At 42.9% G+C, this 15,658-nt stretch overlaps 1 protein-coding gene and 1 long non-coding RNA gene across 3 annotated transcripts in view; one reads left to right on the forward strand and one right to left on the reverse strand.

Annotated features, from left to right (window-relative positions):
* LOC135906464 (uncharacterized) overlaps positions 1-3,370 on the reverse strand; it is a 10,217-nt gene extending 6,847 nt beyond the window's left edge. The window contains exons 1-2 of the long non-coding RNA XR_010565727.2: positions 3,222-3,370; positions 547-634 (exon numbers count right to left, since the gene is read on the reverse strand). This is a non-coding gene — a long non-coding RNA (uncharacterized lncRNA). The remainder of the gene's footprint in view (positions 1-546; positions 635-3,221) is intronic.
* A 3,188-nt stretch (positions 3,371-6,558) lies between these two features.
* LOC135906462 (uncharacterized) overlaps positions 6,559-15,658 on the forward strand; it is a 40,131-nt gene continuing 31,031 nt past the window's right edge. For both annotated transcript variants that reach the window (XM_065437846.1, XM_065437847.1), the window contains exons 1-5: positions 6,559-6,811; positions 8,211-8,240; positions 9,612-9,629; positions 9,851-9,868; positions 14,329-14,343. In XM_065437846.1, coding sequence (XP_065293918.1) covers positions 6,808-6,811; positions 8,211-8,240; positions 9,612-9,629; positions 9,851-9,868; positions 14,329-14,343 — 85 coding nt within the window. In that variant the 5' untranslated portion in view covers positions 6,559-6,807. The remainder of the gene's footprint in view (positions 6,812-8,210; positions 8,241-9,611; positions 9,630-9,850; positions 9,869-14,328; positions 14,344-15,658) is intronic.

Here is a 15,658-nt window from a genome sequence, read left to right on the forward strand (position 1 = left end):
CGCCGCCTCACGGGCTTGCTGGACTGCCCACGTCTGGATTCCGAGGTCTGAGCTGCGCAGAGCGGCGGCCCACCTGTCTCATGATAGCCTATCATATCATATCATATGATAGCCTATGATATCATACGATATCATATGATATGATATCATGTCTCATATCATGTCTCATGATAGCCTAAAATATTCTTATTTACAAGTTTGCTCTGATTAAACTATTTGAGAAGATGAATGATCCTTAATTTAATTTTTAGTTTTACTTCGTAGCTCTTTTTGAACTATTCATGCAATATCAAGAAAAAGAATTGCTATCTAGTCATTTTTATGCAACTATGAGCAGTCAGCATACTGGCATCTCTAAATGCACGCTTTGGGGACTTCAACAAGCTAAACACAAATATGAGTGCCTTGCTTCGAATACTGTCACACTTTGCCATGCTTTATTATGCCTATGGCTGTCATTCTGGAGTTCCGATACGCTCGAGCGGCAACTCATCGGACCGGAAGGAATGGTTTATGAAAAAAAAATCTGTTGGAATAAAAACTCACTTCCGCAAAACCATCCCCAAAGGAATGTAGCGGCAAGGTAAGCACAAAGCATGATTATGCCTCTGTCGCTTCGATTTCTCCCGTGTGCCTGAAATAAAAAAAAAACATCTCTTCATTGAGTGAACTAACAAAGTAAATCTAACGACCAACACGGCAAATTGGTGCGTACAGCGCCCGCCATATTAACCTCCAATCTTACGTAAACCTTCAATCTGAACAATGTCTTCTTCAGAGTTCGCTGGTTTTCATGACAACGCTCAAAAGCTAAACAATTTGATCATTGATTAGGTTACACCACCAGTTGTGGTGTTTCTATCATAGCCTGTGGACGAAACGCTGCTGTAGAAGGTAAAAAAAGTTTGGTAAATATTTGATAAAAGGTATAAAGGGGTCAAGAGACACGGTAAAAACAATTAACTTGCACTCGTCGCCTAGACAATATCATTGTTCGGATCAAGGTAACTTTATTTTTACATGCATAATGCAAAAACGCTGTTAATTTTCTAGGGTGCTATTTTTTTTATGTTCTTCTTTCGTAGCCACGCAGGGTACTTAAAAGTGTAGGCATGAATTCAATTGGCGCGGCTGGGGTCGTCCGGTGAACGCTCCTGTTTTCAAAGACAGTAGAAAAGATTGGTAGAAATGATGTGCATCCACTAAGATTAAGTGAATATCTCAAATTACTGAGTTAAACTGGACATTTCATTCAGGTTCGCCGCTTCAACATCATTAAATACACGTTCATATCTACTAACGTTCAATTCAGCACGAAATTCATTGATATCCACCGACTGCAATAGCTCGAACTTCGCTCGCATTTGTGTTAAAATTGTATTTTAAAAGGAAGCTTTCGCTTGAAACCAACACCAATTTCTTTATTCAAAGGTATGCAAGATACAGCAATGCTCTCTTTAGACAACTGCTGGACTGATTTGAGTTAAGTATTGTTGTACGTGAGAGGCAAAGCTAATTTATAGCAACTCCAGCAAATTTTGGTTCAAGACATACGATGTTTTTTTACGGAAACTTCGGAAAAAAAGTTTAAACGAAAACGCAAGTACAAAGTGTAGAAATTTGTAACTCTGTCAAAAACACAGTTGTCGCTGTTCTGTAAACTGCACCTGTAAGTACACTTAAAACCGACAACTCTTATACATGAGTTTACGTTTTCTATGGAACTATTATACTATTTAGTGCAGTTTTACAAAAGCGCTACCAACGAATTAGTGGTGTATTTAACGACGATGTCCAATACAATAATTGTGTGAGCTTTAGATGCATTATTAGGTACCGTTTACATAACTGGAATATTGTTTAGTTATTGCTCCGAGACGGAATCCTCCAACGTAAGGTTCTTATCTTTAATTTGAAATTTTCAGAGGTTATTCTAAAAAAATGAGGTGTATGAATTGATTTATAAATGCGATTTGGACATAACTGCAAGAGACCTCATCAAGATCTGTGCGGTCGTTTTCGCGAATAAGAGTTGCTTCGTTCCCAGGCATTTAGATAGGAATTGTCGAGCTACAGCTTTCTATTAAACTGCTGCGCCCGTGATTTCGACGTAGGCGGTAACATTCACGCTCTCAACCACATTACATTCGTGATTCATGTCTTTGTTATATGGGCTTGCAGTACCTGCATGAAGTCCTCCCCCCTCCCCCTCCTCTTCCGGCCCCTTACCTCATCCAAGCTTCCATATCATTTCCTTTCTCGGTAACTCTCAGCAACTCACGAAAGAAAAAAGAAAAAGAAAGAACGATATCAACACATACACAAAAACGGCGTTTCAGCAACTGTTTTAGCGCGTAGCCACTAGATGAGCTAGTTCATATTAGCCATTCAACACATTTAGGAAAGTCATATTAGCTGAAGCTGGCTAGGTGACTATTCATCGCCGCACCATTTCAAACTGCACGTCAAGAGAAATAGTCAAACATTTTTATGACTTTTATGACTTGGATCTGAGTCGGCTATTCTTGTGTTTCAATGCTTAATTAAGAGAGCTACATTTTTTCCCTATTTCAGGGTAACATGAAAAATTCGATTAAAACTTGTTTCCTTACTGCGGCAGAAGCTGGAACATCTAATGGCAACTGCAGTCATATTTGCACGTATCATTATGTACAGAACGGCGGAGAGAGCTATTATGCTTCAGTGCGTTGTTGCGCCCACCGTAAAACATTTACCTGCTATAAAAGATGGTGAACCAATTAAATAGCTATTCATTACAAAAGGCCGGTCCCCAGTGCTCCTCTAGGAGTTGTGTGAGGAGTCCGTAGGTAAAAAAAGAAGGTATGCACTGTACGAGCGATGCCGAGTACAAACAAGCGCATAAACAACAGCAATAGAAAACGAAATGTGGTTACGAAATTTGTAACCCAACAGAGATCCTACACAATGGGCGATGAAGTACTGAACCTTCAACGCTAGCTGAATGAACCTTCAATGAACCTTCAAATACTTTCTGTAAGTCATCAGAAACGGTATGGCGCGAATATGGTGCGAATATGGCGCGAATATGGCGCGAATATGGCGCGAATATGGCGCCAATATGGTGCAAATATGGTGACTAGGTTTCACTTGCGAGGGAATCACCGCCCCGCCATAACAGGACTCAATAAATCATTATCCCGCGTTTCATCAGGAGCTCTGTGACACGTTCCGCAGCTCACCTGTGACGAAACGTTGAACGCGTCAGCGTATAGGCTTGCCTTTCGATGCGCCCACGTCGATCAGATGCCCTAAGATCCCAAAACCGGAATCGATAACGTCAGCAACCGGGCGCCAACCAGCCACCGTAAAAGCAGTGACGTCACCCTGATGGCGTGTCACCCTGATGGCGTCAGCTACGACGTATGCAAGGCTGTTTTCGTACTCCGGAAAACAGTCTTAAGTCGATTGTTCCGCGGCTTTTGATATGAAAAAAAAAGAATGCAGTCACTGCCATGGCAGAGTAGCCGAACATGCGAAAAATAACAATGCGTAGGGGACGGGCAAAAAAAAATAAAGGTTTAATGTAGCTTGCGGAGGTCGGGAAAAATATTTTGCCCGCAGCTGCGCTTGAACAATACCTTACTCTAGAATGCAAGAAGTTGATGTAACAAAGAAGCGATCTGGAGGACTGCGTTCAAGATGGACTATTTATACCTCTCGTTTTTCACGATTTCCTGGTGTCGTGTTTTTGCATTTTTCCGACGTAAGCGGCGTGCGCTGCTTTATAAACGTAGTCAGCTAGATTACATGTGTTAAAGCCTTTCCTCACTGTAGTAGAGACGTGCAATACCTTTAAGAAATGACGCTGTGGAATCGTTGTCCATTTAAGAAACGCAGAAAATACCAGGAAAATTCTTGGTCCCTTTAGTATAGTGGATTAGAACTGTTTGCACGTTTTCTCAGCACCAACTGTCTTTATTTGCAGCTATTTCGACGCTGTATTATTATATGTTCCTTATATGCAACCTGTCAGTGCCTACTGGACGTTGTAGTTATATTCGCCTACTAATTGTTAGCCGGATTCTCTGAGAGTTATTACTTCCGTAATCCCTGATTGCACGCTAACAATGAACTAATGTAGATCCATAGTACGGAGTAATAAAGCTAAAAAAAAAACTCTCGCTACGAGCTTGACTTCATTGTGCCTGTATCCTGCTCGACGCAGGAAAAGAAAAAGAAAAGAAAGAGGGAAAGAACATACCCTATCTGTGCCTGCTGTACAGAGGCTATTACGTGTCATCTGCGGTGGTCGGGGCGAAAAAAAAAGAAATAAAGTAAGGGGCAACACAGCTGCACATGTTAGGACCTTGTTATAGTGTATATTTTTGGCGCCTGATTCAGAATATTAGGGTAGGATTGGATTGGAAAAACTTTAATAGTTATTAGGGTAGGAGATTCGAAACAATATGATAATTTTCACTGCGCAAGAGTTGCCGGTGGACATGCTAATTAGCGCGATCGTAATTGGGGTCATAAATAACTAAGGCTTACTAATTAACTTCCTTATCACTTGCGTCTAGTGGCATGTATTAACCCTGTACTGCCTTGCAAGTACAAGTACAATGCTTAAGAATCACCTGCTTGGTGGCCTAGTGTATATGGCATCGCGCTGTTAACTACGAGGTCGTGGGATCGAATCCCGTTAGCGGTGGCTGCATTTTCAGGGAGAGAAATGCATAAACACTCGACGAAGAATTCTAGGTGGTCAAAATTAATTCGGAGTTGCCCACTAAGGCATGCCTTGTTATCAGATCGAGCTTTTCGCACGTAAAGCACCAGAATTTCCTTAAATAGCATTTTCAAAATGCCTGAGTACGCACAAAAAACAGATATCGCAGGACTGTAAACTTAACAGGTCAGAGCGTATAAACCGAACAAATTTGATGTATGAATTTATAGCTTACGTGAAGACAGTTATAATGCTCCGGAGCGCTTTGCAAAAAGTCCTACTCACAACTTCGTGCTATACATGAAAGTGGCATATAACACAAATTTCTTGCGCTTTATATCTCTTAATGAATGCAGAAGATATAATTATAATATCGGATGGTATTAATGGGTTACACATTTTGACACTTGTAACCCTAAATTTCTTCTTTCGTAAAGGAACTGACTGCTTAAATAAAAAAAAAAGTTTCCTAACGTCATTATGTATCAAGTTTCTTTTTCTTTAATGCAATAAACCTCTTCAACACCGAGTAAAACGATTTCTCCGTTCGCTTGTATTTAGATAGGAGCCCCCAACTAAAGTTTCTTGAATGAGTAGAGGCAAGTCGCAAAAGACCAAGATTGAAAAAGGACACAAACGACAGGAGCGGTGCCTTTTTCCCCCCTTTATAGCAACCAAGGTCTTTTCATGAAAAACACCAGTCGGCAAAACAGCAAAGCCGCCCTTCTTATCGGTCTGTAGCATTACCATGTCGTTATCCTTCAAAAGCTGCGAAATCCTCTGGAGCTGAGGCTTTCTCGGTGGAATGGATGTACCACTCGACATCAGGCAAGAAACACCGTCATTTACGATTCTTTCTTTTTCTTCTTGGTTCTTTCCGCGGCTATAGCCACTCTTCTCACCATGGCAAGCAATTCTTGGCGCTGGGATCCTTGTGTCAGGCGGAACATCTTGTTGGTTTCTTGTTAACTGTTTCTTGTTAAAAGTTTCTTGTTAACTGTGGAAGAGCGGGCTCCCTTGCGACTAAATGTGCCGTTTACACGGAGCACTTTCGAGAGCGATCGGACCAAATCGGGAACAAATTTCTCGGTCGGTTGTGATTTCCTCACTACCGCAGTTACTACTACCAAGCGTGACAGAGAAATTCGATCGCGGTCAGGCTCAATCGCGATCGGAAGTCCCCAGTGTGACCGGGGTATTAGTTGGTCCTTTACCAATAGCGCAACAAGGAGGTTTAAAGGAAATTACAGAGTTTTACGTGCGAAATCTACGACCTGATCAAGAAGCCCGCCGTAGCGAGTGACTCCGTGTTGATTTCATTGAAGTGCACCCAACAAACGGTAAACGAGCATTCTTACGGTGCAGTGTTGGTCAAAATATACGGGCTAAATTAACAGCGACCGTGTGGCCGACTACTGGCAGCTTAAGGAAATTTTGGCGGCCTGTCATCAGTTCCGAGGCTTTCGCGAATGAAAAAAAGAATGCAAACTTATGCTCACTCGGCAGTAATACAATTGCCGACGCATTGATTGATTACTAATCGCATTACCGTCGACAGCTGTCGTGAAATGGATTCTACCGCAACTGTTTTCTTTTAATAAAACGCAGATATATATAACCTGCATCTCAGTGTTAGAACACACTTCCTGATTTTCTCCGCTTCGTTTCATTTATTGCGCTTTAAGATGCCCATTCGAATACATTTTGTCTGCATTATTCGCCCCTTGGACGATCCCCATTATTGGTTATACGGCAAGGTTTGCGATCTTCATCGTCGTCATGATACAGAGAACGTACCGCGTGCTTTAAGGAAGTAAGAAGAAGAAGAAGAAGAGACCCAGCGGTAGGCAGCTTTTTTTCAACGCCCGATTCCTGGCTCCAAACTGGGTTGCCCCATTTACCTATAGGGAACAAGAAAAAGGACAAGAACAAGGCCGCTTCAGTGCTCGACCACTCAGGAGAACCACAGAAACAACAACAACGGCGCCGACGTTTCTACGAGGTTCCACCCCGGCTTCGGCTGCGCGCCCACTCCGCTTTTCTCCTGTGTCACCAGGTTCCTCCACCATTGCGTCACTTGAACAAACCAGCCTGTCATGGGTAAGAGAAAGTCTATCTTTAGGTTTTCGTGCCCTTGAAGTTATCTTAAAGGGACACGAAAGTGAAACAATAAATCAGTTTAGACTAATGAAGCATTGTTTGAGAACCCTGCAGCCAGTCATTTCAAAAAAAAAAATAGTTTGATTATTAGATGAGAAAATGAAGGTCCAAGTATCAGTATTTGAATTACGCGCCGAAACCCCAGCGCCGGTACGTCAGCGGGACATCACGGATTCCAAAGTATGTTATTGCATTTGGGCCACGTTGGCTGAATAAAGGTTCCCGAAACTTGCCATGTTTATTATTTGGTTCCGTTAGAACACAATGTAGTCAATCTGTACCGCTATATATAATTATTAGGCCCTAGAAGATGCCATCAAAATCCATGACGTCACAGCCCCCAGGTGCGGGAACTTAAGTAGACGTCGCCACCCATGTTTCGTTGTTGCGCTTTTTCTAGCTTACCAAACGTCTTATCGTTGTACGAGTGGTGTTTCTGGTGTTGTAGAACGGTAATTTACTGATGCAGAAGAAATCATTTTTCACTTTAGTGTCCCTTTAAATGAACGTTTCACGAAAGCACTGAGGAAGCGAGGACCTAGGGAGTGAGCACCGTGGCATAAAATCGAAGGCAGAAGAAATCCGGCAGAACACGTCTCACGATGAATGTCGAGGCTAACTCGAATAGAATTCGAAAAATCTGGCGACGTACACCGTGTTAACAAAGCCACAACGTGCATGCAGCCGGGTTCCTATCACGTGCTTCCCAATGCGCACGCCGTGCCATCTGGTGGTGCCGCCGCGAAGTTCGCGCGCGTGGCGTGGGCTCGATTCCGCGGATCTCCGAATGAATTTTTAAAGGTGTACTTGTTATTGAAGAGAAATGCACGTACCCGGTGTCCCAGGTGGATATGAAATGGTTTCATTGAAGAGTGGCACAGACGAAGCAGCACATATCCTGTGTTCGAAATTAGCATTAAAGACGTTAATTAAAGAACAGTGGGACGTATGCAATGCCTCGTACACGGGAACAAAAGTTGGTGTGGTGGTTGGTATCAAATCCTGTACCCTCAGCAGTGCAGCCCGATGTACTAAAGGGACCAAAGTCTGCAGGAAAAACACTTAGGTATACCCACATATATAGACAGATAAATAGATAGCTACAGGAAACCGCACGAAGGATGCTAGAAGTAGTAATTACAATAAAGGTCTAAAATGTAATGTCAGTGTATATCGAAGAGCTACGGGAGCTACGGGAGGGGTGTTGGGACGTTTCCGCATTGGTCGCGTTACAGTGTGACAGTAACGTTTCAGTTTGGTGGCCAAATAGACCGTGAAAAGTCGATGCGCGTGACTTATGGCTGTCGCGTCTCTTGTCACACATTTATTTACCTTTCAGAGTCAGATGCATTGTTGGAATCGTCGCAGAGTAAGTATCACACCGATCATCGGCAACTCTATGACCTTTGCTATATTTCTTTTTTGGTCAAACAGTGCTCTAAACATTTTGACTGTATGATATATTTTGATGCGAGATTTCAGTCGCGTTTATTTAGGTAAATTGTAAGGAGCTTGTACATAGCGTAATTTTCCTCAAATGGTTGCGAAAATGTTTTTAATGAAATCCATGCAAAAAAAAAAACACCACTCGCGTTTCGTTCGCATATCTTTTCGTACTCCTTGGAGCGTTGTTTGCGCCTCGAATCTTGCTGAAGTTATCGTAGGTCCTTATGTTCAGGTTGAATGATATTGTTTATCAAATAAGGATAGTGTAGAATATCTATTGGGCTAGTGCAGTACAGGATCCTTATTCCCTCAGAAATAACGAAACGCTTGCACTAGAAATACTCAACTACTGACCTATCTGCATACTTCTATTTTTTATTATATGATGTGTTGTTGTCGTTTCATCGTGTTTATATAGGCCCCGAGTAATTGAAGAACAAATCAATACCTACTCTCGTATAATTCCTCCGGGCAGTTAAGGAGGAAATAAATGAAAGTGTATGACACACGAGCACTTCGTATGCGTTCCTTGAAACCTCCAGACCATTGGAGGTAGCGATGACTAAATTGTGCTAGACAGGATTGGTGGCATTCTCTGTTGCACAGTTCAGACGTTGCTGTCTTCGATGGTTCTTGTTTTGAAGGTTTCATGATGGCTTGGTTTTATTGACTGAAGGATTGGATGTAGGTTTACATGCTGTGCCACTTTCCGTTGTGCGATTGCATTGAGCTGGTGAAAAATTCTGCGCTTTCAATCATCAGCATCTAGAAAAGTACATCGGATACTCTTAAACGCAGTCGGTGTCACTGGAGGGCGTGCGTAGTAAATCTCGGATCCTTGGGTCATTCCACCCGCCGTTGTGGAGAAATGGCTTTGGCCTGGCGCTGGTAAACTTGAAGCCGCGATGGCCGCATTTCAATGGGAGGCAAAATGCAAGGACGCCCTTGCATCATGCATCGGGTGTACACTAATGAACCTCATATGGTTACCATTAATCGCAATTTCCCTGCTATGGCGTCCCTCATAATCATGTCGTTGTTTTGGTACGTAAAACCCCAGGGTTTAATATCTAATGCAAATGGATAGAAAATTGGGCGAGATGGTACGGTAACATGATCTTGGATAGTAGCGCGAAGTGACACGGACAGAGACACGTCCTGTCTGCTTCTAGTCTTTGTCCGTGTCACTTCGTGCTACTATCCAAGATCACGTTTAATATTTAATGTTGGTCACAACTGCTTAGGGGAGGATTATTCACACGCTCTTTCTCTACTCCCTTTTCTTCCTTTCCAGCGGATTTCAGCTGGTCCGGTAAGTAGTCATTCAATACCAAAACAAAATGGCGAAATAGTGCCGGACGATGATTCCACTTTCTAACCTTACGTGAGGAGCCCTTCGTTCGTCCTTGCCATGGAGAATGCGTGGAGGCAGCAAGCACATTCTGAAAGCGCCCTTCACCCATCCTTTGGAAATGTACCTTTTCGTTCTTTTTATTCGACCTTATATTTTCCCCTTGTTTATTTCCCTCCCAGAGGATCCCAGCCTGCTCCGTAAGTAGCCACTGAGCGTGGATAACTTGCTTGAAAGCCACGAAGCTCATACGTGTTGACCACACGAACGCAAACCAATGTTTCGGTTTACGGAAGCAGCAGATACGGCTTGGATGTCTGTCATAATGGTGCGAGTGAATAGTGAAAAATAGATAGATGACTATAACGAAGCCCTTGGGGGCTTCATAATCCTTCCGTATAGAGTGAACGAGAAGGAAAAAAAACGCCTATAGTCACTACCGCATAGTCAAGAACCACTTAGTCACTACCATATAAATCCCACAGAACCATGGCGAAATTGAGTGGTGTGTAACTAAACTGAGTAACGGTAAGAAATAAGAGCAAAAAATGAAAGTGTACGGTAAGATAACTTGCCGCCTGTGGAAGCCGAGCCCGGACCTTCATCATTACGCTTGTGAAGCGCTAACCGATTCATCTACGACTGTGGCTGCCTTCCCTTGCGTGCGTCTTCCCTTGCAGGTCACTTCTGTACAGGTAGCACACCACACCGCTCACCATAGAGTCGGCTAAGCCATTTAAGCAAAGGAAAACCGTTACATAAGCGGAACTTCTGAATAATTCCCCAACCCGCCGTGGTTGCTTAGTGGCTATGGTGTTGGGCTGATGAGCACGAGGTCGCGGGATCGAATCCCGGTCGCGGCGGCCGCATTTCGATGGGGGCGAAAACACCTGGTGCTTAGATTTAGGTGCACGTTAAAGAATCCCAGGTGGTCGAAATTTCCGGAGTCCTCCACTACGGCGTGCCTCATAATCAGAAAGTGGTTTTGGCGCGAAAAACCCCATAATTTAATTTTAATTTTTTTTCGGTCTCTCTCCTCTGACAGTGCTTTAAAAAACAGAAAGCCAATTACGTGCCAATCTTCTTCCTCTCCTGTGTTTCTGTTTTAATTCAGCAAATGACGCTTGCTGCCTGTCATCCCGGGCTGGTGGAAGACATTTAGCTAAAAACCCCGAGCTCAATACCAAGATTGCACAAGGAAAATATCTTGGTGTGTTGGCCGTAGACAACACTCATTCTTATAGGGTTAAATGCTTACATCCTTCTGGGGCAGAATTTGAATTTGGGGCCTAAAATGTTTTACAAGAACAGCCAGAAACTGGTTCGTTTCAAAGAAATAGAAGTGCGAATTCACAAATATCTAACTCTGCATGAAGAACAGATATTCTACTCTCGCAAACGTACAAATTTGATGCATACGTTTACAGATTACATAAATTCGTTAAAATGTTTACAAGGGTTTTGCAAAAGTTGTACTGACAAACTAATGGTATACTTTCAGAAGGCTGCATAATGCATCGAGATTGTTCGTGATGGATCTATTATTAGCTGCACTTTACCGAATAGTGATAGGTTTTTTCATTGCTGATTTATGGTGTTGCAATGTTGACACAATAGTTTCTGGAAATTTCACAATCTTCAGCAATCTTACTATAAGGAGATTTATGGCCCAAATAAAAAAAATATGCGATTCGCACGATTTTTATATCGTGTCGTTTTATAAAATAACAAGCAAATGCTTAAAATGCGACGTATGGCTGTGAATAAATTGGAAAAATGGAAAAACTTCATAGATGCAGTTTTTCAATATTTGAAAGAATATCAAGGCCGAAAGGTAGAAAAAAATTAATACACGACGAGAAAAGTAGATTAAACGAAATCGGAGAATAGAACGGTAACGAAAGATATAAATAATCTGACACAGATAAAAGGAAGCGTTTTAGTTCTCTTTGAAATATGTGATCTTCCAAGCCAGAGGGATCTCGGACTAAGCGGCCTTCCCAGCTCAGGTTGATACCAGGCCACGCTCGGGATGGAGTCTCGAACTATAAACGTTTCTTTCTCTCTCTCTATCTTCTGCAATTTTATGGTTAATTATTGTTAATCTTGGAGTTTTAAGGCTGAAAAATGTACCGACTGTTTGCCGTAGCTGATGCGAGCGTTCGGTAAAATACGGTTCATACTCTCGGCAACTCTTTTATCGTTAGTATTAAGAATAGATGTCCTTGGGGAGGTGGCTAATAGAATATTATCGTTTAATATCCGGAAAAGAAATAATCTGACGGTTACATTTAACAAGGGAGGTATCGTTCGGAATATTGTTTTGCTCGCAGTAAATGATTCGCGTTGATGAAACGTGAAGGAAATGTTATTACACGAATTGCTCGACGTTGAATGGTTCCCAGTGACGTTAGGTGATTGCTATAGGCTTTGCCCCATGATACAGAAAAAACTGTAATGAAGCAACAACAATCGCCGGTTGAGGGGTCATTACAGGGAAGGCAAAAGAAAAATGAACTAAAACTCGCCTAAAAAACACTAATCGATACATAACATTCAACACACACACACGCTGTTATGAATAATTTGGCAGCTTACTTTGTTCACACCATGTCTAGACTTCCTCAATGTCTTCGTTCAAATTTAACGCGCGTTCATTGTAATGTGAATTCCGCCATCAGGGGACGCCTAATAGAGGCTTCGTTTTGCAGGCAATTTTTCTTTTGTAATCTTCGCTGTAGGGGCTATGACAATACAAATTAGCAACAGAAATTAGATCGGAGACATAAGCAACGCTTCGTTACACCGGTCATTTCGGTGTAGAGAAGTTCATTGCAGATGAGTTTCACTCAGTCGTATTCACTGGAAGGGGGACAAGGAGCCACTTGCCTCTTTTCTGTCAAAGAATGTGATGACCCCCCCCCCCCCACCTCTAGCTTCGCTTTCGAAAGCGAGAACTTTCGGCTGCAAATTGGAAAATCAAACAAAACTGAAACTGAGCCCAAATTTTCTTTCTTAATAGAGTGGCCACGTAAGTAATCCCTTCCTCTATTACGTGTTCCCTGCTTGGGCAGCGCAGATATTTGACCGGTAGAGTTCAGATTTCGAAGAAATGGGGGCGACACTTTGAGAGACGTCTACCAAAAGTTCGAATTGTGTAGGTTTTGGCACTTCGAAGATTACCCCAAAAAATTGTGTTTACGCAAATTTTATGTGTTATGCAAACCATTTAGTCACTCAAACATGTTCTGAGTGACGAGCGATAGATGTTTGTTCATTACAGGTTTATTACAGACTTTGTAGAAACCTAATTATTCAAGAATTTCTGGGTGTCACATTGCCGTGTTTCGAAATGTTTGTCAGACTCCGAAAACAAATGGTAAAAACAACAGGTAAAAATTGGTAATTAGGTTTGTCTGTTAATTACAAAATTATATATATATATATATATATATATATATATATATATATATATATATATATATATATATATATATATATATACATATATATATATGTGTGTGTGTGTGTGTGTGTGTGTGTGTGTGTGTGTGTGTGTGTGTGTGAGTAGCACGTCTTATCGAACACTTCCAATTTTTTGAAAGGTTGCCTGTGGCAGATAGCCCAATTCCGGTGCATGAGCTGGTCTACTCGAAGAGGCGGCCATTACTTGGGCAAAAAATTGAAATGCATAATCGGCTACCAAGCACACACACACACACACACACACACACACACACACACACACACACACACACACACACACACACACACACACACACACACACACACACACACACACACACACACACACACACACACACACACACACACACGCACACACACACGCACACACACGCACACGCACGCACACAAACACACGCACACACACACACACACACACACACCCACTCACTCACTCACTCACTCATTCACTCACTCGCTCACTCACTCACTCACTCACTCACTCACTCACTCACTCACTCACTCACTCACTCACTCACACACACACACACACACACACACTCACACACACACACACACACACACACACCCACCCACCCACACACACTCACTCACTCACTCACTCACTCACTCACTCACTCACTCACTCACTCACTCACTCACTCACTCACTCACTCACTCACTCACTCACTCACTCACTCACTCACTCACTCACTCACTCACTCACTCACTCACTCACACGCACACACACACACACACACACACACGCACACACACACACACACACACGCACGCACACACACACACACACACACACACACGCACACGCACACGCACACGCACACGCACACACGCGCGCGCGCGCGCGCGCGACGTACAGTTGGAACGCCAGTTGGTTTGTCTGCGCATTGTCGGATTCTAAGCGGTAAATTTTTATGTCCGGCAACGAACTCTTCAAAGGGCCTACTCTATCGATATTGATGCATGAATGGTGCATACAGGTACTAGCTGAATTTCCCAGACATGCTTGGTTTTCCTTGCACAGTAGCGACATCTTACCCCTACCCCGTGTCTGCCTCCGCTTGTAGCAGATGTCGTCCGCCATGTTGTAGCTTCTCCAACAAAGGATTTACTCCTCTTTCGCTGCTTGTCTGAACCCACAACTGTCTGACTGATATCATTATCTATTTTACAGAAGATTATGAAACGCGTAAGTACATATAAACCGAAACCGTTCCTCGGCAGCCGTTTCAAAGAGGCTTGGGCCCTTGGATCCTGACCAAGGGTGCCATAACGTAAATCTGTTCCAAACTGTTTGTCGTCCATTTCCGTGATCAGGCCTCCGCGATTGGTCAAAGATCTAACGGGCTAACCCCGCTTTCCTTGTCTGGCATGCGCCGCCGCGAAAACTCCTCACCTGATATGACGTGTGCATGTTGACTATGCATTAATGGACCAAAAAAAAGTTTCCTGATCCCCCTCCTTTCTCGTTATTAGCCTTCCGCTATTGGTCAAAAGCTTTCGGGGTGCGTCCCTTCCCTTTTCTGTCCAGTGACCTGAAAAAATCACGACAATTTACCACATCAAAGCGACGTGTACGCATTGAAGATGCAGTTATATGCTGAACAAAAAACTATTTTCGCAATAACTGTAGACTGCACCCTTCTGAAAGAAATGAAAGGCGTCTGCCCATACATTGCTCTGGAACTGGTTACTCGGTGCTGCAGGGGAGAACGAATTAATTTGGTTATAATAAAGTAAAAGTCGCAATTTCGCCCTAAAGGCGAACGAGCGATTGCGATAGCAAATTACTAGACATCTATATGCGAAAACACCCGTGTACTTAGATTTAGGTGCACGTTAAAAGAACCCCAGGTGGTCAAAATTTCCGGAGTCCCCCACTACGGCGTGCCTCATAATCAGAAAGTGGTTTTGGCACGTAAAACCCCATATATTATTATTATTATCTATATGAAGCTTGGTGCCCTCTCTTTAGGTCTAGAAGTGACAAGAAAGATAATTTAATGTCTGTAATAACTACAAAACGTGTCTGATAACTTCTCCTCAGCATTACATCAGACAAAGCGGTGGCTGACTTTAGCATTTATTTATTGCGGTCACGATGAAAAGCAAGTAGAACAATTCGGATCGAAGCGCCTGGTGTGGGTGCCGCCATGTTGTTCTGCGATCACGGTAACCGGCTACCGCTATACAGCCGCGGTTGCGGAGCCCGCATGTGCACGGGGCGTCCCACTGCACAGCTTGTCACGATATCCTATCACGGATCACGCAGCCTTAAAGCTGTCTGCTCCTACAAGCATCATGAGAGCTGACGCTTTGGCAAGTCGGATATAGATATATAACATGGTCGGAAAAAACTGCGCAAGATTTTTACACGGCCGAAGACAGAGTAAAAAATAATCAAAAATAACGTACAGCGCGAAGGACAAGGACAGTGGTAGACGATATACACAGCGCTGACTTCCAACAATATTTTAGAAAAGAAAAATATTGTTGGAAGTCAG

The sequence above is a fragment of the Dermacentor albipictus genome, chromosome 9 (assembly GCF_038994185.2).
Source record: "Dermacentor albipictus isolate Rhodes 1998 colony chromosome 9, USDA_Dalb.pri_finalv2, whole genome shotgun sequence".
NCBI lineage: Eukaryota > Metazoa > Arthropoda > Arachnida > Ixodida > Ixodidae > Dermacentor > Dermacentor albipictus.